The 24,209-nt window shown below is 45.9% G+C and overlaps 1 protein-coding gene across 11 annotated transcripts in view; it reads left to right on the plus strand.

Annotated features, from left to right (window-relative positions):
- Positions 1-24,209, plus strand: part of CLASP2 (cytoplasmic linker associated protein 2) — a 132,534-nt gene that overhangs the window by 50,886 nt on the left and 57,439 nt on the right. For all 11 annotated transcript variants that reach the window (XM_035129742.2, XM_060280609.1, XM_060280613.1 and 8 more), the window contains 5 exons: positions 4,671-4,750; positions 17,251-17,343; positions 17,481-17,626; positions 20,306-20,441; positions 22,054-22,124. In XM_035129742.2, coding sequence (XP_034985633.1) covers positions 4,671-4,750; positions 17,251-17,343; positions 17,481-17,626; positions 20,306-20,441; positions 22,054-22,124 — 526 coding nt within the window. The remainder of the gene's footprint in view (positions 1-4,670; positions 4,751-17,250; positions 17,344-17,480; positions 17,627-20,305; positions 20,442-22,053; positions 22,125-24,209) is intronic.

Below are 24,209 nucleotides of genomic sequence, written 5' to 3' on the forward strand. Positions count from 1 at the left end.
CATTACTTGATACTGAAACATCCCTGCTGTTATATAATAACTTAGAAATAGGTAAAATAATCTCTTAAGTGGACTCAAGCCATTTATTTGAGAAAAAAGAAATGAAGACCACACCACAGTGCTGCGATTATTAATTCCTGTATAAGTGTGGCAGATTTGGTTCATAGACAAATCTGTTTTATGTATTCACATGCATGTCCCTAGGAATTGTAAGTTGGAAGACATTTATTTTCTTATGTAATGGCTGGAAACTGAGGACTTTCTAAAGCAAATAACATTTCTCTTACTGCGATCATTTAAGTATAATCAAAATTACAATGGCAAAATTTAATGCAGGCTGCTGATGCACTGAATTTATATTTAGGATGCAGTTGTTATATTTTCCATTTTGACTTTTATCGTGTGGTTTTAAATAGTTACAGAAGTTGCATTTTGAAAGCTGGAATGATTGTTACTCATGTTTTCTATGTGAATCGGGTAGCACTTTAAGATCAACTGGGTTTTTGGTTCTGAAACTTATCTGGACCAATATTTCAAAATAAGAATTTGCTCATGCCACACTGAGTTTTTTATTGATAAGAAATTTATTGGAAAACACAACTAGGATTGTACTCAGTATCACTTGATGTTCTTGCTCTCTTTTTGAAAAGATATCTATCCCTATTCTGCAAATAAATAAATAGATATTATGCTATACTACATTACCCTAAACTGAAATGTTTAACAATTTCTTTGATTGCCCTTGATTCTTCTCACCACGCTTGCCTTCCTCTCCTGGCACACCACACCCTTGGGGAACCACTGATGTAGGGCACGAATGCTGCAACCCTGGACAGGGAGTTAAACATAAGAGTTGTAAAAAAAAAAAAGTTACCTTGTCCTGTATAATTCTGTATATCACAACAGGTGTGCATTGGATGCTGGGTGAAATGCAAACCCTTGTATACAAAGGATCTGAGTTCACTTTTTGGTAAATTCTAAGCATTTTACTCTAGGTTTTGTTTGAATTATTCTTTATTATAATTTCCTCTGAAATTCTTTTTTTAAGATTTGGATTTATAGATACTAGATGTTTCAGCAAAAACCAAACCCATAGAACCTTCATTCAAGATTTCCCTGGTTTTTTATACGTGTGATGTAAAAACAGTTCACCTCTACTTTGTGTAGTAGAGTAAACTCATTTTTCTGTAATGCATAACCCTGGCAAAGAAAACAATAACTTTAAAACATACATGTGCAACTTGGGTTGGCACAGTTGTTTAACCAAAATAGGTATGCCAAAATGCACTGGTACATGAGCAGTCTTTCTGTGGCGTGAGTAACATAGTTCTCGGGCTTCTTTCTGGTGTTAGCTCAAAGTGGTAATAATCAAAATTGGATGTGAATGTTCATTAGTGTGTTGAAACATTTTGCCATTGGTGGAAAGCTGTCTTGCCTGCAACTCCTTTCCACCAACGTGGAAACAAGTATCTCAATTTCCCTTCTCCTCAATGAAAATCGGGACTATATACATTCACACCTCGGTTGTCGAACATAATCCATTCTGTAAGCCCGTTCGGCTTCTGAAACATTTGACAGCCAAGATGCAGCTTCCAATTGGCTGCAAGAGCTTCTTGCACTCAAGCAGAAGCCCATTGCGGACATTTGACTTCTGAAAACCGCGAGACCCCCCCAAAAGTTTTAATAAAAGGCATGACAAAAATTGTGTCTAAAAACTAATTTTTAATCTGTATATGCTCAGGAGTATACCGTATGTTTCCATGTATAAGATGCCCCCGTGTATAAGATGCCCCCTACTTTTGGGGACCCCAAATTGAGAAAATGGGGGCAGATGGCCCAGAGTTGTTGTGCTTTTTTTGGAGGGGAATGCCCCCCAAGATCACTCACCCGATGCTGCCAATCGCACGCACCACAGAAGAAAACAAGCGTCTGCTCGCTCCCCACCAGCAGCCGCCAATTGCACACATAATTGCCGCAGCGGCAGTCAATCCGCAACAGCCATTGACGCAGCCACCAATCAGCCACACAATTGCCACACCAACAGTCAATCCTAAGCAGCCCTTGCAGCAGCCACTAATCACCCACCCAATCACTGCTAACAAGCTCATGTTCGCAGCTGCAACCAATCCCCCGTCCCAAATATGCACCATCCGTGTATAAGACACTCCCGATTTTAACCTTATTTTAGAGAAGAAGAAAAAACCTCGTCTTATACACAGAAAAGTATGGTAATTCTCTTCTCTCAAAAGTTGGTGAATCCAGAGACCTCAAATACAACAAAAACATGTATTCAAAATACCTGATATGGCATATGTTTGGTGACACACACATTTGACAGCTACACTAGTTATATGACACCACCCATGGCTTCATTTCTCATGTCACATTAAACCATAGCAGAAGTTCCTGCAGTATTCCTCCCCTGCTGCTGCGCTACAAACTGGGGAGGAAACCCTAGAACGTGTCTTGTTGTGTCTTCCAAACCTAGATTGGCTTGTTCCTAACAAACAACCATGACAAACTTGCTATGATTTGTGGTTTATTTGGAGGAAATAAAACTTGAACCTGGGTTTGGGGGACATGGCAAGCCAGGCTCTGACTAATTTTGCAGCAGGATTGGAGTGCTATGAGAGTATTTGAGCTGCTTGTTCACACTGGCACAGACAATTTTTTTAGTTTGACATGTGAGCCACCTTGCCTATGTAAACTCAGGTGGTAACTATTTCTAATCTGATACAGATAAAACATAAATGTGGGCATGGGAATATAGAATCAATTTGGCTTAGCATGTTGTGTGAGCCAGATCACATATATCTTACATTATTCTAATTTAAACATTTGCTATAAGTCGCCCTGTAGCAAAGGTGTATGCACTCAAGTGTGAAAAGAACATTGCTATTTTTATTTACATGCAAAGTTATATTTCACCTAGTAGGTCACAAACATGTTGTCTAATAAGTTTAATGAGTTGCCTAAAGATATGTCAAGTGGCATTTTAATATACAGAATTAGTTAAAGCATTTGCTTTCCTAAGCTTGAAACTAACACATTTTAGTTGTCTAACCTTTTATATTGCAGGCTTTGCATTTTAAGGCCTGTGCTGTCGTATTAGTTTACAATACTTTTAGCCCAGTGCAAGTGTCAGTTTTCATTCCTCTTAATAACAACAACAATAATATGGATTCCTCCAAATGTTGCTTATTTATTTCTGCAGACTGCTACAGTATCCGTTTGCTTTCAGACTTTCTGCCTTCAGGGAACTGCCTAAATTAACTTGTTCTCCAAGAACTTCTTGAACATTTCACATGGAACCCTATACACTTTTGAGGAATACACACTTGATTCATGAAGATCATTTAGCTCATGTCAGGCATTACCATTATCTCACGTGAGCTTTTGTGTCACATGAACACAGTGGTCATGTGTACTGTCACAGAGTGCTCTCTTGTGATTCCACACTACAATACTAGTAGTAGTGGACAAACTATTATTTGGGTAGGTCTGGTCACTATTACACATTACTTTATTGTGGAGTTGCTAATAAAGTTCTCAAGAACCACTGGAACATAGTTTTAAAACACTGTCATAAATATTAAGACATGGTTAGAAGTTGGTTTATATTCTGAATTGTCATAAAGCTGTTAACCATAGTTTCCCAATTTAGATGAAATGGGAAATTTTGTTAATGGAAGACTTCCTGGTTCCATGCTCACACATGAGAATCAAGGAACGAATGTGCAGCCCAAAGGCTTGTTCATAGCAGCTTGCTGAGCCAATATATGTTCTTGCGAACACAGCACTGTTTCATTGTTCATTGGGGGAAAGCCTCTTTGAGCCACTTGTTGCAATTGGTAAAGCCAGCTGTGTGTAATGCTTCTAAATGCTGAAAATGGAAAACATATTTGGGGCAAGCTCAATCTTGTAAATTCTCAGTCTCTGACATAAATCTTTTTTTTTCATCCATGCAGCTAAATTTCTAATTTTGACCCCTCTTAACTTCTCTGTTTATATAGAGCACCACTTTCTTGGGCTGGAGGCAGTCTTCCTCCTGGCTTAGTTTCATCCTAATCACTGCTGCTTAATTCACTTCATTGGTATTAATTGATGAACCTTGCACCACATTAAGAAGCACAATAATCCTTTTGCTCTTTATAGTATATTCTCACCCCACTTTTCTTTGTCTTTGTCTTCCAGTCTGTCTTGCCAGTGATTCCAGCTTTTATCCCTTGTGTGTTATGGTTGGAGATACCAGACCTTGTGGTTTTTTGTTTTTTTTTGACCTTTGAGCATGGGAGAGCCACAGTTGTTGTCATCATTTTTGCCCACCCCTGAGAAGCAGAATAAATTATGCAAACCATGCAAATCTACATAATTATATGGGTGACAGAATTCAGGTTTTCTTGGTACAGAATTTGTTGCCCTGGCAGGGAAGGTTGGCATTCTTGTAATTATTCAGCAGTACCCTGTGGTAGTTCAAGCATTTTAAATTGTATCTTACATAATAAAACCAGTATTTTAATCTGTCCGATTGTTTCTTAACAGTGGTTTAGAATCCCAGGTGAAATACATGTTTTTGTTTTTATTAGACCAAAGCTTTATTAAATATAGCAAGCAGACATACAAGCAAACATTTACATAAATACATATAATTGTGGTCTTATCACTTACAGGCACCACCAAGGAAGGAGGAGCTGGTGCTGTTGATGAAGATGATTTTATAAAGGCATTTACAGATGTTCCTACTGTACAGGTAAGGTGAAGTCTGTTTTGTTCATGGTAAGATTTCAGTTTGGGAGCACTTCAATTTTTTTGCAAATTTGCTTTTCACAGCACAACTCTCCTCTTTTAATAACTGAATGTTTACTGAGTTCCATGGGCTGCCTTGAACTCGAGGAAAGGTGTGCTAAAAGGGTTTGAATGTATGGTTTTTTTTGGGGGGGGGAGGTCTGGTAGCTGAGTTAAATTCTCACACTCAGGTTTTAAATTATAAATATATTTGGGAATAATCTTCCATATCAGATTGAGTGGGATGAGAGTGAAGGGTGCAGTTTAGCTTACTTGCATGAACTATCTTGTGTGGCTTGAGAGAGTTTTATTGGTCAGGAATCTGTAGGATAAGACTCTGACCACATCTGCTTGTGGCATACGACAGCTATGGTAAAGTGGATTAATCCTAAGTGGCTTAAATACATATTGTGGAGGAGTCTGTCTTGAGCTGGGCATTGGACAATGTAGTGATCAAGGCCGTTGCAGCTTATTTCCCTGTAAATAATGTATTAACTGAGATTTCACTTACTCTATTATAAAATTACGTGGTTGTAGTGTTGAACCATCAAGGTATATTCCTAAGTGCCAGACTAAGCAAAATGTGTTACAGTGGAACCTCGGTTTATGAACACCTCGGTTTATGAATTTTCGGTTTATGAACGCCGCGGACCCATCTGGAACGGATTAATTCATTTTCCATTACTATCAATGGGAAAGTTCGCTTCAGTTTATGAACGCTTCAGTTTCTGAACAGACTTCCGGAACCAATTACACCCATGCTTCAGTTTATGAACATTTCAGTTTAAGTACTCCGCAGACCCGTCTGGAACGGATTAATCCACTTTCCATTACTTTCAATGGGAAAGTTTGCTTCAGTTTATGAACGTTTCAGTTTAAGTACTCCGCGGACTGTCTGGAACGGATTAATCCACTTTCCATTACTTTCAATGGGAAAGTTCGCTTCAGTTTATGAACGCTTCAGTTTATGAACAGATTTCCGGAACCAATTGTGTTCATAAACCGAGGTACCACTGTAGTATATTCTGAGAGCAAATTTGAAAAGCAATTACAGTGGAACCTCGACTTACATACGCCTCGTCTCGCGAACATTCCATGTTGCGTCCGCGGCAAACCCGGAAGTAAACACCGGGTTTGCCGTGATTTGGACATGCGCAGAAGTGGCTTCTGCCATCAGCGTGCATGCGCAGAAGCGTGCTACTGCCGAATGTACACATGCACAAGACGCCTCTTCTAGCGTCCCATTTCAACCAGCGGACAGACCTCTGGAATAGATTTTGTCTATAAGTAGAGGTTCTACTATATGCTTTTTAAATGGAGGCAAGCAGGTGACTTGCACGCACACACACACACACACACACACACACACACACACCTGGGGGAGGGGAAACAGCCCAACAAAATAATCCTTAAATTCTGTTTCGGTCATAGGTGTCCTAGCAGCATTGAGACAAGGCATCTTATGTGATAAAACAGGAGCTTTCATTGTTTCTCTGCTCAGCATCCTTCTGAGAGAGTGCATTTGTGACACTCACAAATCTAAATTCCTACAGTCAAAACATTATGCATAGTGTGTTTCATCAGTCTATAATAATTCTACGCATACTTCATTAGGACAATAGAATAGATATAATACAGCATGTAGGAATTGTTAGACAGGGGTGGGGCAGAGGCAAAGTGAGGAGCAAACAACTAAGCACAGACCATGCTGGAGACAGCATATGCTTCAGCCATGTTTTAGGATTCTCTCTGCAACAGGAGACGATCTGATGAAATTACACTACATTGTTTTGGAATCTTAATGGTTCTTATCTATAACAAACATACAGTCATTTTAGCCAAGTTCTGTTATTTCTGATAAATTGTTTGGCTCAGTGTGGCCTCAAGAGTTTCACCAACAACAATCCAGTATACCCAGGCCTTTTTGTTTAACTACATCAAAATTGATTTTCACTAGCTCTAAACTGTTTGTGTAAATGGTGTGAAATTAAAGCTTAAACTGTATTGATGGTCATTGCAGTGTGACTTCTATAAACATTTCTCGTATGGATACAGAAGTCCTTCCTGTTCAATTAGAACACAGTAAAGCAAACCATTTTAGCAAGCACTTCCTGTTATTATAGTACTATTGTAGTAAGACTGACATTTCTAAAATATGCGTTGAGAAGAAATACAGGCAAACTCCCCACTTACACGGAGGTTACGTCCCGGGCTGCTGCGCACCTAAGTGAAATTGTGTAAAGTGGAGATCACCCTATAAACACCCTCTGTGCTGCTCTCCCTTCAATCATACCAAAAATTCTGTATCCCAAAATACCCACAACTAGAATGGAAGCTATGGCCAGCAGGAGGCTACAGGACATGCAGGAAAGCGGTGGCGGCTGCTTCGCTACAGAGCACATTAGCTGTTAGGCGGGGAGGATGAGCAGTGTAAGCAAAGCCCCGCTGTGCCTCTGGTCTCTTTGGAGCTTCCTCCGCCCTCACTGACCTCATCTTTGGGCTCCAAGGAGGGTCTCCCCATGAACCACGAGGGCTCATTCTCCAGCTTTCTCCTGCCATTTCCAGGTGTGAATTGAATTATTTAATGGTTTCCTGGTGCATCGGCTCTGGAATGTGAGATTGCTCATGAAGGGGTAGTTCCAGGGAGGGGCAGTTTGACTATATGTGATTTCAACTTTATGCGCCATCCCCGGAACGTAACCCCTACATAACTTGTGAGTTGGACTCATAGCTGTCCATGAAGGCACAAGTCAATTCTGTGTGCAGCTCCATCTGGTACGCAGCTCCATCTGGTACGCAGGCTGAGACCCTACTTGCCTGCGGAATGTCTCTCCAGAGTGGTGCATGCTCTAGTTATCTCCCGCTTGGACTACTGCAATGTAGTAGTCCTTTGAAGGTGACCCAGAAACTACAACTAATCCAGAATGCGGCAGCCAGATTGGTGACTGGAAGCGGCTGCTGAGACCACATAACACCTACACTGAAAGACCTACATTGGCTCCCAGTACGTTTCCGAGCACAATTCAAAGTGTTGGTGCTGACCTTTAAAGCCCTAAACGGCCTTGGCCCAGTATATCTGAAGGAGCATCTCCACCCCCATTGTTAACCCCGGACACTGAGGTCCAGCGCTGAGGGCCTTCTGGTGGTTCCCTCACTGAGAAAAGCCAAGTTACAGGGAAGATTAATAAGATTAATATAGGTGCACTCCTTTGTTATCAAACAGAACATTTTAATTAACTTCCTCTCACTTCTGCGGTTGGATTTTTATATTGATTAATATTTGGGCATGTAGGGACTTGACAGAACAGTTAGGGAACTTTTCTAGTAGACAACTAAAAATTTCTAGTAGACAACTAAAAGCCAAGTTACAGGGAACCAGGCAGAGGGCCTTCTCGGTGTTGGCTTTCACAGGCCCTCCCATCAGATGTCAAAGAGATAAACAACTATCTGATGTTTAGAAGACATCTGAAGGCAGCCCTTTTTAGGGAAGTTTTTAATGACTGGTATTTTAATGTATTTTTAATGTAGTTGGAAGCTACCCAGAGTAGCTGAGGAAACCCAGCCAGATGGGTGGGAGTATAAATAAATTACTATTATTATTATTATTACTACTACTACTACTACTACTACTACTACTATTACTATTACTATGAGTGATTTGTATTAGAGGAAAGTTGCTGAGCAACAGCTCAAGGTCAGCATCAAGGGGAAGGGCAGGGTCTCAGTGACAGATTTTGTATTTTTTGTTGCATTTTCTCCATAATAACAATTAGGTGGGGAAATTGTGGACTATCCCTGACTCTGTGGAATATAGGCTGTGGTTTTGACAAAATAAGGAGTATCCCAATCAAAGGACATACCATAACTTGAACTTTTTTTCAGAAATTTAGACAGAAAATAATAGACTGAATGAAATTTAAGTTAGAGCCACCCTTATCAGTAGAGGCCAGGAATTCTTTTACCTGAAAAACCCCAGACTTTATGGTGAGAATAAAAATTCATATGCAGTGTTCAGTGAACTTTCCAAACATTGTGCTTTTTATAGTTGCTGTCAATTAATTCAGTGTTTTAATGGTTTTTAATTCCTTTGTGAGTAGGACAAGCTCTTGTTGTATTCTGTTGCCCTCTGTTGGCTGCCTGCAATATATGCAACGTTAATTTGTGTAGCAATGTCCCTCCCTCCCAAGGAAATGAAACACAGGACACAGTGAATAAATTTAAGTGGGCGGAAAGGCCACAACTTTATTGGTTTCGGATGTTGAGCGGTATTGGCTTAGGCATTGGAACCTAACCGACTATATCTGACTGTAACCCGTGTGTTACAGTCTGGGAGAAATTAACCACCAGAAAGGAGCCCAGTGATGTAAATCTACTGAGACACCTCCTGTGGCCACCGTTGGGGGGTGCCATCAGGCCCTGACCTCCGTAGGCCCAGGACAAAGCAACCGCCCCCGGAACCCCTTTAACGGGGTTAAATCTCCAAATCGCGGGCAGAGGATGACGCAATCTGCCCCCCCATTTCTCTTATGCAAATTTCCAATGCCTAACCGCAAAACCAAGTTGTGACGAATTGCCATGAGGTAGGCGAAAAAACCAGTTTGGCTAGCCCAAGTGGAAAAAGTCCTACCCGGCCCCCCGGCCAACCGAGGCGACCGACCGAGGTCCACAGCAGCGTCGGCCTAACCTGCCTGACCTGCCTAGCCTAAAGGGTGGGAGGGTGGGTGAACTTCCAGCTCTGGGATCCGGGGCGAAAGAGGACGCGTTCCCGCCCCGCCCCGGTTTAAATGGACGGAAGCCCCGCCCCAGCTGACCCGATTGGCCAGCCCGTTTATGACGTGGCGGGGCTTCCCCCCTCGCGAGAGGGCTGAAACTCAGCCCCCATCGCGAGAGTTCTGTCGGGCCAAGCCCACAACCCCACCTCCGTGATAGCGGAAGTGGTTTTGTGTAGCAATGTCCCTCCCTCCCAAGGAAATGAAACACAGGACACAGTGAATAAATTTAAGTGGGCGGAAAGGCCACAACTTTATTGGTTTCGGATGTTGAGCGGTATTGGCTTAGGCATTGGAACCTAACCGACTATATCTGACTGTAACCCGTGTGTTACAGTCTGGGAGAAATTAACCACCAGAAAGGAGCCCAGTGATGTAAATCTACTGAGACACCTCCTGTGGCCACCGTTGGGGGGTGCCATCAGGCCCTGACCTCCGTAGGCCCAGGACAAAGCAACCGCCCCCGGAACCCCTTTAACGGGGTTAAATCTCCAAATCGCGGGCAGAGGATGACGCAATCTGCCCCCCCATTTCTCTTATGCAAATTTCCAATGCCTAACCGCCAATCGAGCCCCAAAGGCTCGCCGCCAATACCCTCACACCCGCAACCAATGCTCTAACCCCCTGACTAGGTCCCCCAACCAAATATCGTTCCCCCGTGGTGATAAATGAACCCCATCTTCGCGATAAAGGGCTGCTTCAGTGCGTGTCAATTCCGGGTGAGCGATTATCTGACCGTTAAGGTCCAGCACCCTGCGCATCACAAACGAATTCAGAAGCCTCCTGGATTTGTTCAAAGCTTTAGGGCAGTGCCCGTCACGCCAAACACGTCTCTGCAAAAGGCAGGACCACAGCAGCGTCATCCCAGGGAAAGAAGCCAGCAACTTATCAAAGTCCTCAAAGATGCTTAATTTCAAATCCACGGCGTTCCTGTACGCCAAATCATTCTCCCCCAGCTGTATGACCAGCGCGTGGGGGGGCCCAACTGAAGCAGCCCTGGCCTGGACAGCTGGCAAGAGTTCGCTCCATCGCATTCCCCTCCGGGAAATCCATGAGACTTTCACATTTTCTGGGAGGCTGAGACCGTTCCCCAGACCCGTTTCGACTGCCCTTTTCTGGGCCCAATGGACGATGCTGTGACCCGCTATCCACACCGAGATGGAGTGCCCACCTGAAAGAAGAAGATGACAGGCAGGGATCAGTCGGGGAGAGGGCTAAGGGGTGGGGCGCAGGTATCCCTTGTAAGCATTCGATTTCCACCTCCCCAGGTCCTGAATCCTTTCGGACGACAAACCCATGTGCATAGCGGAGGTAGCTGCTCCAATACGAAAGGAGTGGGCCGAGAAATGGCTGGGTTCCAGGCCACATGCTGCTATAGCTTTACGAAGAACTCGGGTGAACTGGGTACGCGTGAGTTTGGAATTGTCTTCGTGAACCAACAGAGGGTCAGTGCCAGCCGGCCTCAGGGAAAGGAAACGCCTTAGATCTCGTACTGGACATGGGCCGTGACTGCCAGTTGCTGGCAGGCGAATGGTGGCCCCCAATCCCCGCTGGTCAGTTTTCGATCGGCGAATGTGCACGACCGCTAAGGAATTGGATAAGGACACATCCTGCATCCTGATCCCCCGGGAGAGACCATTGGGGTGGTCTTCACACACTACCTCTCCTACCCTTAGGGCCCCGAAAAAGGCTAAAGAAAAGGCTGCTGCAAACAGACTGGATTCGTAGTCGGACCAGCAAAGGGGACTCAGGTGGGTGTGAATTTGACACAGGAGATCGAAAGTGATGGGCCTTCTTGGGTCGCGAGCCGGCGGCTGCAACCTGCGCCATCCTTCCATGGCTCTGCGTAGATGGAAATTGTCACAGGGGTCCCTGGAGTAGAGTGATTTGCAAAAGAATGAAATGGCCGCCGTGTGCAAATTGAGTGTTTTAGCTGCGCGACCCAATTCCTTGAGGTGAACCGCATATTGCATTACCTCCCTTTCCGAAGGGGGGTCCAGTGGTGCGGAAACGGGACCCTTAAGTCTGAAACTCAAAAATTCGTTCCACGCGCGCTTATAAGAGTTAAACGTGGAGGGGGCAACTGATGCAAATACTCCCTTCAAGATTTCTCGCTCCCAAGGCTCCATAGGGACTCCGGGAACGGCTCTGGCCACTGCTGTGCCTCCGGTGCCAGCGAGCGGAAGCGGTCCATCTGGAAACGAGATAATGCATCCGCGATATCGTTATTTACCCCTGGAACGAACTTTGCTGTGAATTGCATGTTTAATTCTAGGCTGCGCAGCACAAAAGCCCGCAGAAGGGCGGAAACCCTGGTGGAACGGGATGATTGTCGCGAAAGGACGCTGACCACCGCCTGGTTGTCGGTCCTAAAGCAGACCCGGCGGTTCCTGAATTCCGCAGCCCACAAGTGCACCGCGGCCACTATTGGAAAAAATTCTAAGAAAGTCAGGTCACGTGTGATGTCTGAGTCATGCCAGCTTGCTGGCCAAGGCTGAGCGCACCATCTGCCCTTAAAGTAAACACCAAAACCCAAGGACCCTGCTGCGTCCGACTGCACCTGGAAATCGGAACTCAAGCTCAGATTGTCCTGCCAAAGTGACACCCCGTTGAAATGATCCAGAAAGGTCAGCCAGGCCTCGAGGTCGGCTCTTACCCCCTTGGGCAAGCGGACTCTATGGTAAGGCCTCGAAGGGGCCCGCCACCCGACCGGCAGCTATTTCCTTATTGATTTTCTTGATTGCTATGTCTGGTCTCTCCCGCAGAGACTTTTGGTTGGGCGGGTCGCCCGTTAAAGGTGGGAAAAGGACCGGGATTCTGAAGCCTTGAGAGAAACCGTCCCAGATGTACTTAGATGCACTGATGTTGGGGTAGAGATCTAGGAGTGAACGCAGGGGGGGAGCTTTATGGGGGAGCGTGCTATCGTCAACGATGTGCTAGTATCTATTTTGGCCAGGGGCTGATCCTTGCGCACTTCCCTGAGGGTTCCTGGAACCCTGGTTGGAGCCACCGCCTCTTCCTCCCCGAAAGGGCTGCCTCCCCTTGAAGCAAGATACCCCAGAGTGCTGTCCGAGACACTTGTCGCACTCATGCGCGTACTTACAATTGGGCCTCTGACAAAGGCCCCTGTTAAATTCCCAGCAGACCCTACGACGGGGGTCCTTCCTGGGTTCCAACCTGAGAGACTTTTGAGGCTCCGCCTGCTTCTTTTCGACATAGGGGACCACGTGGTTGCTCCAGAAATGCTGATTCCTCTGGTCCCAGCGAGTCTTTGCGTTTTGAGAGGCGTTTCTACGGAAATCTTCATCATAGTTTAGTGCCGCTGCCTCCCCGGCCATTGAATAGGCCAACCTGACATCCGCTATGTAAGCCATCAAATGCATGGCCCTCTTGGGGTACGCTGCCGAAATCACAGCCACCCAAATATGTATGCCCTCGTGCCAGTTGTCAAAAGTACGCTCTGCGCGTGGGGTTCTAAACTTGCGCCTGCCATACTGCTTCCTCTTCTCCCCTTTCCCTAACATGTGGGACAAGGGCAGGAGAGTGAAGACATCTATGAAGTCCCCGTTCAGTATCTTTTCCCGCTTACGGTTTGAAAGGTGGGACCCCAGCACTATGTCAGTGTCCGCACAGGTGGAGACTTTTACTTCGGGAACCACAGCACCGCCCCGGCACTCTAGCGTACCATTAAAGGACTTCCGATGGGAGCTAGCCCTCCTCCTATGCACCCAGGCCGGGAGGCCCATCTGGTCCTCAGCCACCCCCCAATAATCCTCCATAGGGATGTCCGCGTCCGAGTCGGAAGACGTACCTGATTCATCATCGGAGTCGTCCTTCCTGCTGCGCTTCCGCTTGTCGGTCTTCTTCTTCGCCTTCCCACCTTGATGTCCCTCTTCGGTGGCTGGGGCCACACTGGCGGGCTCAGGCCCCGAGCTGATGGCCTCTGGAGCCGAGCTCCAACCTGCAGCCGGCTGAAGCGGTCCAGGGCGCGTCTGCGCCTGCACCATCTGAGACCTGAGGTGATCTGAAACAGACTGAGCAGACAGGAGGGGGGACGGAGGGGCCCGACCCACGTCTTGAGAGGAGTCGCGTGGACCTTGGTGGGGGGTCTGGACACCTGCTTGCGCTGCCTGTGGCGTGTTGGTAACCTGCTGTGAGTTATGGATGAATGAAACCGATGTACCTTGCGAGACTCCGCTAGCCTGTTGAGAAGGCTGCGCTAAGACCTGGACCTGATGCGAGTTAGCCATGAAGGAGGCTCCAATAGCCTGTTGAGAAGGCTGCGCTGTAGCCTGGACCTGATGAGGGTTAGGCATGAAGGAGGCAGCTGTAGCCTGGACCTGATGAGGGTTAGGCAGGGAGGAGGCAGATGTGCCCCCTCGTGCCTCTGCGTCCTGCCGCTGACTAGGGAAAAAAGCGGCAGATGCGCCGAGAGCATCCCCACTACTGGCCTGAGAACTGAGAAGGGAGAAATTATTCGCGAAAGACATCGATGTGCCCGGGCGGGCACCATCATCCCGCTGCGTGCTGGTAAGCAAGGGGCCAGGGGCTCCCCCACTGCTAGTCTGCGAACTAAGAAGGGAGAAATTGGAGGAGCTAGATGCCTGACTATCTTCCGGAGGAGTCTCAGCGACACATGTCTGGGAGCTGGAAACACTGCTTTGCGACGCCCGGTTCGCCGAGGCGAGAGATACACACAATGGGGCCAATGTGCTGCACAGAGGACCAAGCTGATTACAAATATTTTGCAAATTAGAAGCCACCTGGGCGAGGGCCTCAGGGTTGAAGGCCGGAGCGGGGCCCACTGATGCGTTATTAATGGCGGCTGGAGGGGCTGCACCCTTAGCTCTGTTCCGCAGGCTGCGACCAGCCATGGCCCTGCAGGTTATCAAGGGATTCGAACTAAATCAAAAAAGGCAGCAACGGTATATAGTAACGCCGTGCCCAATAGCTAACTCGAGTGGAGAAGGGACGAATCGGAAATTCCTTCTATGAAGCCGGTCAGGCTAAACAAATCCTACGCCAATCAACAATATAATGCGGTGATGACTAAAATTAATTCGGATATTAAATTATTATGCAAATCAACTAGGATACTACCAGTAACGATGCTATGCTAACTAAATTCTCAAATGCAGGCAGGCAACCTTTACAATCAGATTCTAGAAGAGCCCCAATGAACTGCCATTCAACGATAGAAGGAAGCAAGGAGCAGTAATCAATTGTCGAGAGCAAGCAAACAAATGCAACGCCAATAAATCGACGGTAAATCAGGCACAAACGCAATTTCGGTCAACAAACAATTGACATATGAAAACCCCGCCCAAGCAGCACGCCAATTAAGGCCAGACTCAGAACAAGCACAAGAGGATGCAGCGGGGTGCACTGCTAAGCCTGCTACTAAAATGACCTTCCTAAAATGGCAGCCGCAGGCAGCACGCAAGGCCACTCTCAAAATGGCGGACGCTGGAAATGACCCTCTTAAAATGGATGCCACAGCTAGCACAGAAGGCCACTCTCAAAATGGCGGCCACTGGAATTGACCCTCTTAAAATGGATGCCACAGCTAGCCCAGAAGGCCACTCTCAAAATGGCGGCCGCTGGAAATGACCCTCTTAAAATGGTTGCCACAGCCAGCACAGGAGGCCACTCTCAAAATGGCGGCCGCTGGGAATGACCCACGCAAGATGGCTACCGCAGCCGTGACACGTGGCCAGTCTCAAAATGGCGCCCGGAGCTGCCTCACCCGGGTCACGTGAAGAGGGGGCACTTTGAATTATTTGCTTTATAGCTTTAAAGGGAGCGGGCTAAGCGCCAAGGGAGCAAAAAAACCCCGCTGGAAATGACCCTCCTAAAAATGAAGAGTACTCACTGCGACCTCAGATCAAGAGCGACCTCAAATCACCGGCGACCCGGAAGCGGCTGCGGAGATGAGAGCGCTACCAGCTGCGCGGAGGGAGGATCAGCTGGGGCACTCTCCTTTACCGCCTGGAGGTCACCGACGAGGAAGCGCTAGCGGCGCGCACCACGGCAAACGGAAGCTGACGGAGCCCCGGGCCCGCCAAAGGTGTCGGCGGCGGCTGCAGCAGCGGGTTAGGGAAGCCGGCGAAGGAGAGCTCGTCCGTGGCGTGCACTGCGGGAGCCTGCTGGCGATGGCGGGGGCGGCGGCTGCCGCTGCGGAAGAGACGCGCCCCGCACACAGGGAGAAGAAGGAGGCCCAGGCGCCGGTGCTAGTGGGCGTCCGGAGGTGTCTGCGGCGGCGGAGGTGGCTGCAGCGGCGGAGGTAGCCGCAGCGGCGGATCGAGCAATCCAGGAAGCCCGGCGGTCCAGGGGCTCGTGCCGGCGATCACGGCGCTGCAAATGATCCACAGAATAGCGCAACAGGTAGGTGGAAGAGGGAAATGGAGAGGGAGGAGTTTTCGATCCAACGACGAGATCCAACGACGAGGTCCGAAGGTTGAACTTCCAGCTCTGGGATCCGGGGCGAAAGAGGACGCGTTCCCGCCCCGCCCCGGTTTAAATGGACGGAAGCCCCGCCCCAGCTGACCCGATTGGCCAGCCCGTTTATGACGTGGCGGGGCTTCCCCCCTCGCGAGAGGGCTGAAACTCAGCCCCCATCGCGAGAGTTCTGTCGGGCCAAGCCCACAACCCCACCTCCGTGATAGCGGAAGTGGTTTTATAGCATTAATTATTTAAAGATACAGTGGTACCTCGCAAGACGAAAATAATTCGTTCCGCGGGTTGTGCCAGCTCACGAAAATTTCCGTCTTGCGGCAAAAAAAAAAACCCCGCAAAAAAAAATTTATCTTGCAAGACGCGGCCATAGAAAGCTTTGTCTTGCGAGGCAACAAAGAATCGCTAGACGCTTTCGTCTAGCGAGTTTTTCATTGCGCGAGGCATTCATCTTGTGAGGTACCACTGTATATAGAAGCCAGCATATTTTTTCCTTTCTCTTCTTTTTCTTGCCATTTATCATCCTAGTATACATTTTCTTAATTATTTACTTGGGCTTTTGTTAATAAAGGCTGAATTAGTACATCTGCATCCATTTGGTGCCAGTGAGTTTGTTCCCAGAAGAGGAACAGGATGCTGAAATATAGACTTAACATAACCATTTGCATTGGTTCCATTTCCCAGATCCAAATTCAAGATGTTGAGTTTCATCCATGAAATATTAGCCCTACATATATGGGACTGCTTGCACTCATGTGTCTGCCTTATAGTGTTTTCTAAGATTAATATAGGTGCACTCCTTTGTTATCAAACAGAACATTTTCATTAACTTCCTCTCACTTCCGCGGTTGGATTTTTATATTGATTAATATTTGGGCATGTAGGGACTTAACAGAACAGTTAGGGGACTTTTCTAGTAGACAGCTAAAATTTTGGATCCAAAACATGCTGATGATTTATTTTTTTAAAAAGAAGTTTGAGCACTTTAATGTTTCTCACCGGCAATACTATGCCTACTTTGTACTGCCAAACAGCAAATGAAACCACATCTGACAGGATTGCAGTGGAAAGGGACTTTGCCCATCAGAAACATAAACAATAACCAGTTATGGGCTAATTCTTATCCCTCTTATCCTTAACGCTCCCATAGAGTGGAGGGTTGCCACCATTCTAGAATGCTGCTTGGCTTGATTACTTGAGTTCTGCAAAACCCAGTCTTAGTCTCATCATCTTTTCTTTACAGATTTATTCTAGTCGTGAACTTGAAGAGACGCTAAATAAAATCAGAGAAATCTTGTCAGATGATAAACATGATTGGGATCAACGAGCCAGTGCGGTATATCTTTTTAATATTACATTGTACATATTTATTTGACTCAAGCAGTATCTTATTGTCAAATTTATCTATCTGGAATCAGAAATGATAATATACCAATTCTCCCCCCCCCCTTTAATCCCACTCTCCACCCCCAGCTCAAGAAGGTCCGGTCATTACTTGTTGCTGGAGCTGCTCAGTATGATGGATTTTTCCAGCATTTACGGCTGTTGGATGGAGCATTTAAATTATCAGCTAAAGATCTCAGATCACAAGTGGTTAGAGAAGCATGCATTACAGTAGCGTAAGTATCTCCTAAGGAAACTGATAATACAGAACTACAGTACTTGGCTGTGGTTTAGTCAGTTGAATAGTGAAGTCCTTATTGGAAATACAGTAGAAATGTTGCATTGCTTTGCTTATCTGCATAATTATGATAAGTAACATAACTTATATAAAACACAAATAAGAGTTTAGAACACAACTGCAGGACACATTACGCATCTGCATGCCCTTTGTTACTTTGGAAGTGTGGTAGTTCTCATATTAGTTTCCTGCTAGAGCAGATCTCGTATTAAAGGGATATAATGTTTAAGAATAGGCATAAACAATGCTGCAGAAAGGCATTCATTTTGCAGAATATTAATATGCATTAGATCATCCAAAGTAGAATTATTGTGGTATGCCCTGCAGTGATAATAACTGCAAACAAAGGTCACCCTGCTATTTCTAATCTTAAATGTTCAAAATCATGAGCTGATAATAAGACTTGATTTGCTTTCTATTTTAAAGCATTTGATACATTCACATCAATCACACTTTCAATTTTATGTTTGCAACTCTTGTGGCAAAAACATTGTGGAAAGCATTTTGTAAGAGAAGCTCATTATTTAAAGAGATTTCTTAAAGTAATACAAATGCCGTTGCTGTGACCCCACCCCTTAGCAAGACCCTCTGGGCTACATCTCATGTATCAGTTGCGCTTAGTGACTGCAAGCATGTGAGCATGCACATTATTATAAAGAAGCATGACAGTCATTATTTCTTGTAAACCAGTTAGAGGTTCTACTACTACAGTCAATCTCTCTCTCTCCCTACACACACACACACACACACACACGTGCATGTGTGTGTGGTGAGCACAGAAAGAAAAGTAGGCATGCACGGTGGTAGTGAGAAGGAGGAGGAGTTTTTATGGGTTTCTGTGGCCTCTTACACACTGTTTATGGTCAAGTACCTAAGTACAAATTGCATAATTTGTGGCTGCCGTGGCACCCCCCACTGTTACCTAAAATATTTAAAATTTAGTACCATCTAGATAAGATGTTTCCGTGCGCTGCTCTGGTTCACCAGAAGTGGCTTAGTTATGCTGGCCACATGACCTGGACAGTTGTCTGTGGACAAACGCCGACTCCCTCGGCCAATAAAGCAAGATGAGCTCCTCAACACCAGAGTCGTCCGCGACTGGACTTAATAGTCTGGGGTCCCTTTACCTTTTAGATAAGATGAACAGATTGCCAAAAAAGTTGCCTCTTTGTATGAACTGCACTCGTGCTTTGTTCTTAAAAGCACCTGAATGAATACATAAATCTGCATGAGGAATATTAACATGTTTGTAGGATTTGGTTCTTGGAGGGTGATGGATCCCCTAGAATTGTGGTTAAAGGAACTGGAGTAGACTTTAGAATTGCAAGCAATTCCCTGCCTTCATTTGGGAGAGGATATTGTGCAGGATCCTGCAGCCGGATGACCAAAGTATGGTTCTATAGTACATCCATATTAGTCCTAGGGGTTTTTAAACGGATAAAAAAGAGTGAGGAAAATTTCATACGACTAAATCGGGTGGGGAACTGCAGGACATTTTGATCGAGATGGGAGGAGGAACTGTCTGCTTGCCTATCGATTCCCTGGTGTTATATGTCAGATGGTTGAATCAGGGACACACTCTGCTCCCAGTTCTTCCTTTTGAGCCCAATTCGAATTCAAGCCCATTTCTTCCTTTGCAAAGGAAGAAGTCAGGAGCACCCTTGGAGTGTGCCCCCATTTCTTCCTTTTGAATTTTCTCACGTCACTGTTTTGGAAGGGGGCAGATACACTTGGGCAAGATTGGGAGTTACTGAGTGAATCCGGTGGCTGCTGAAAGCAGTGGAACAGGGTCAGGCACTGAATTCAGACAGCACTGAATCCCAAGTTGTGGCTGCAAAGGTAGGCGTGGTTTGGCTCAGCCATCCTCGCAGGCCAAATTTGGGGGTGGGGGGGCTGGTTGGCCTAACAGCCACAGGCCAGAGATTCCTCTCCACTGGGATAAATGCAGTGCTTTACATGGGGCTGGATTCCAGGAAAATGTGTGTGTTGTGGTGGGGAAATGATAGCTTCCTGTAATAGGCTATTATATTATAACTATTCTTCTGATTTTCATTGCATCTCTTAAATGAAATGAAAGGACAAGACACTTGTATAATTGCCATCTGCTGAAGATACTTCTACCCTTATGCATGATTAGCTGGGAGAAATGATAGTGACTGTGACAGTAGTTCCCATGTACATTTATTGGTCTGCCATGGTGAGGTGCATAATGAACTATCCAATTAGTCAGCTGGTTCAAATGAATCACAAGACGAATGGCTTTCCTGTCTAGGAGTGTGGTTCAGGGGGGCTAGCATGGGGTTTGTGTTTTCAGATTTGCCATAGGGACCTGGGTGGTTCATCTTTAAAAACATTTGTGGGAGACAAATGGGAGGACATGTCAGTCTTAAGACTGGCTTCTATCTGGCTGATTGAAATTAAACATTGAAAGCTGGATTAAACTGAAGTTCTGGTCCAGCCAGGCATGTTTATGGTCTATGTTAAATGTAACATGCAAAGTTGGGAACATGTTGGGAAAAGGTTTTTGTTTTTTTGTTTTTTTTACAAAGAGTAATTACAGTTCATGTCATCGGTGCTGAATTAGTTTTGATAACTAATCTTACTCAATTCCTTCCAGCCATCTTTCAACAGTTCTGGGAAACAAGTTTGATCATGGCGCAGAATCCATTGTGCCTACTCTGTTTAATCTGGTTCCTAATAGCGCCAAAGTTATGGCTACTTCTGGGTGTGCAGCCATTAGATTTATCATTCGTGTAAGTATGCGCCAATGTTATTTTTAAAGTCCACTTCTGTATTGGGCATTTTAACATATATTAACTATGGGCGAGTAAGGCTATAAGTACGTACCATATTTTTCCGTGTATAAATCAAGCTTTTTTTGACCCAAAAATGAGGTTCACATTTTAGGCTCGTCTTATACACGGGTAGTACTGAGGGGGGCATCTCCCGCCCACCCACCCCCCAAACAATCAAGTGGCCATTCACAGTGGCTGGTTGTTTTGCACTCTCTCTCCAGGCCTGATCAGCCGCCTCCCTTTGCCGGGATGCGTCGGCCGGTTGGGCTGCCAGGTGTGGGAAGCTGGCGCAGCCCTTCCATGGCCATGCTCCGGCTAGAGTGGCCACGCGCTCTGCCCTGGCAGGCTGCTGCAGGTAGCCGCTTCCCTGTAGGTAATGCTCCTGCTGGAAACCTGCAGCAGCCCGCTGGGGCAGAGCATGTGCCCGCTCTAGCCAGAGCATGGCTGCAGAGGGGCTGCACCGGCTTCCCATGATGGCTGGCAGCCCAACTGGCAGATGGATCCCGGCGAAGGGAGGCAGCTGATGAGGCCCGGAGAGAGAGCGCAAAACAGCCAGCCATCGCTTTGCCAGGCACCCTCCTCCTTAAAGGGACAGCGCCCCACCTGTCCTGGGCAGGGCAAAGGAGCCTGCTTACAGCCGTTGTACCATTCAGGCTTGTGCCTTCCTCCCAAACTTTCGCCTCTCTGCAGGGAGCTTATGAAAATCACCAGGGGTCTCTGTCAGGGGACATGGGGAACCAGTCAATCAATCTCTCCCCACCACAACCTTTTGGTTCTGCTTGCGCCGCAGAAACCACCTATCAGCTCCCTGATCTCCACCAGCGTGATTAATGGCAGCGATCAGTCAGCTGCAGTTTGAGCGGCTGTGTGCTACGTTCTGGCGGGTGAGTGATTTTCAGCACCCCCCCCCAAAAAAAATCAAACAGCCAATGCTGAAAATCGCTCACCCGCCAGAACAAAGTGCGAGTCTGAGTTTTTAAGCGGCGAATGGCAGCTTGATTGTTGGGGGGGGGGGAGATGCTGAAAATCGCTCACCTGAGCCCAAGATTGTAAGTGGGGTGAGCGGTTGTGTGCTGCGTTCTGGCGGGTGAGCGATTTTTGGCATTCCCCCCAAATAATCCTCCCCAAAAGCTCAATCCCCCTATTTTCTAAATTTTGAGCACCCCGTCTTATAGACGGAAAAATACGGTACTTTTTCCTATGTGAACTAATAAGCTACTTTGTGTGAAGTATTTGTGGCAGCCAGAGGCCTCTTTATATCATATCATCATACAGTACTGTATATTTTCCAGAAATTGTAGTTCCTTGTTTGATATTTGATGAGATAGAAAAGATGAAGCTATTATGTAGCCTCAAACTTTTTTCAGCATTCCACCATCTGGGTTTCTATCTTAATTTTTGTGCTCAATTTATTTTGAGTTACATAAAATTGTGAGCCCTATTCTTAAAGCCACCTTTGGGTCAAAAATGATAAATGCTATAGAACTGCAACCTTATGAATCTAATGCTACATAAAATTTATTATGAGTATTGAATGCCTTGTGATAGCTTTTTTCCACTCTCTTTTCAGCATACCCATGTGCCCAGACTCATACCTTTAATAACCAGCAACTGTACCTCAAAATCCGTTGCAGTCAGGAGGTGAGCATTTATGAATAGCAAGCTTTATGAGTATAATGTTCCTTGATTTCAAGAAAGGGTTTTAGGAAATGAATGGAATTCATCTTCAGAAGTTAAGCTCTGCTTTAACTCTGATATGTAGTGTAAACCTTATTGTGCGGTACCGCAATCCCACAATAAAGACGGAAGTTCTCTACACACTTACATGGTTGTACGTTCCATTAGTCTCAGTGGGACTTCAACATGTATAGGATTCATTGTTAAATATGAACCTACTTGGACTCTGAGATCATCTTCTGAGACCCTTCTTCGTGTGCCTCCTCCTTGAGAGGTCCAGAGGGTGGAAACATGCGAACAGGCCTTCTCTGCAGTGGCTCCTCGTTGGTGGAATGCTCTCCGCAGGGAAGTTTGCCTGGCACCTTCATTATACACCTTTAGGTGCCAGGCAAAAACGTTCCTTTTCAACCAGGCCGTTTGTTAATTTGGTTGACATCCTATGCCCTTTTAAAATGTGGGGTTTTGCGGGGGGCGGCAGCTATTGGGTTGTTGTTTTCATTTTGATTATATTTTGTGGTTTTATATTTTGTTTTTGTTTTGTGAACCACCCTGAGACCTCTAGGTATAGGGCAGTATATTTTGTTGTTGTTGTTGTTTAGTCGTTTAGTCGTGTCCGACTCTTCGTGACCCCATGGACCATAGCACGCCAGGCACTCCTGTCTTGCACTGCCTCCCGCAGTTTGGTCAAACTCATGTTCGTAGCCTCGAGAACACTGTCCAACCATCTTGTCCTCTGACGTCCCCTTCTCCTAGTGCCCTCAATCTTTCCCAACATCAGGGTCTTTTCCAAGGATTCTTCTCTTCTCATGAGGTGGCCAAAGTATTGGAGCCTCAGCTTCACGATCTGTCCTTCCAGGGAGCACTCAGGGCTGATTTCCTTAAGAATGGATAGGTTTGATCTTCTTGCAGTCCATGGGACTCTCAAGAGTCTCCTCCAGCACCACAATTCAAAAGCATCAATTCTTCGGCGATCAGCCTTCTTTATGGTCCAGCTCTCACTTCCATACATCACTACTGGGAAAACCATAGCTTTAACTATACGGACCTTTGTCGGCAAGGTGATGTCTCTGCTTTTTAAGATGCTGTCTAGGTTTGTCATTGCTGTTCTCCCAAGAAGCAGGTGTCTTTTAATTTCGTGACTGCTGTCACCATCTGCAGTGATCAAGGAGCCCAAGAAGGTGAAATCTCTCACTGCCTCCATTTCTTCCCCTTCTATTTGCCAGGAGGTGATGGGACCAGTGGCCATGATCTTGGTTTTTTTGATGTTGAGCTTCAGGCCATATTTTGCACTCTCCTCTTTCACCCTCATTAAAAGATTCTTTAATTCCTCCTCACTTTCTGCCATCAAGGTTGTGTCATCTGCATATCTGAGGTTGTTGATATTTCTTCCGGCAATCTTAATTCCGGCTTGGGATTCATCTAGTCCAGCCTTTAGCATGATGAATTCTGCATATAAGTTAAATAAGTTGAATCCTGTATAAACACAAGCCAGTTGCAACAGTAGTAGTAAAATTAGACTGAATGTGCACAGTGTAGTGTAGAATTCTTCCTAATGATGGTAAATGTAATGGAATAGCCAGCCTATTGGGACAGGCAATAGAGCTACATCACAGGACAAAAGAGTAATACAGACTTCCCCTTTGATACACAACAGGATTCAGCGGGATGAGTCTCTTTTCGGTACTCATAAATAAAAACATTGCACTTTGTGATACGTATTAAATATATGTGGACTTGGGATTAATACTCTGGCTTTAGTGCTGCTTAAGGCAGTGGTTCCCAATTAGCTAAGTACTGTGGACAGCTTTTCAAAAGCCAAGTCATGGACCCCCGCTCCTCTTGAAAATCTTGATATCTCTATGACAGTTTTTGTTATGTGAATGCGTGGGTGCTGTTCAATACAGTTTTATTCAGAGTTGACCCACTGAAATCAGTAGACATGACTTAAGTTAGGTCCATTTATTTCAGCGCATATGCTCTGAATCCCCCCCTGTGCCCATCTTGATAGGAGCTTCAGATTCCTGGACTCAGCAATAATCAAACCCTGAC

The sequence above is a fragment of the Zootoca vivipara genome, chromosome 12 (assembly GCF_963506605.1).
Source record: "Zootoca vivipara chromosome 12, rZooViv1.1, whole genome shotgun sequence".
Lineage (NCBI taxonomy): Eukaryota > Metazoa > Chordata > Lepidosauria > Squamata > Lacertidae > Zootoca > Zootoca vivipara.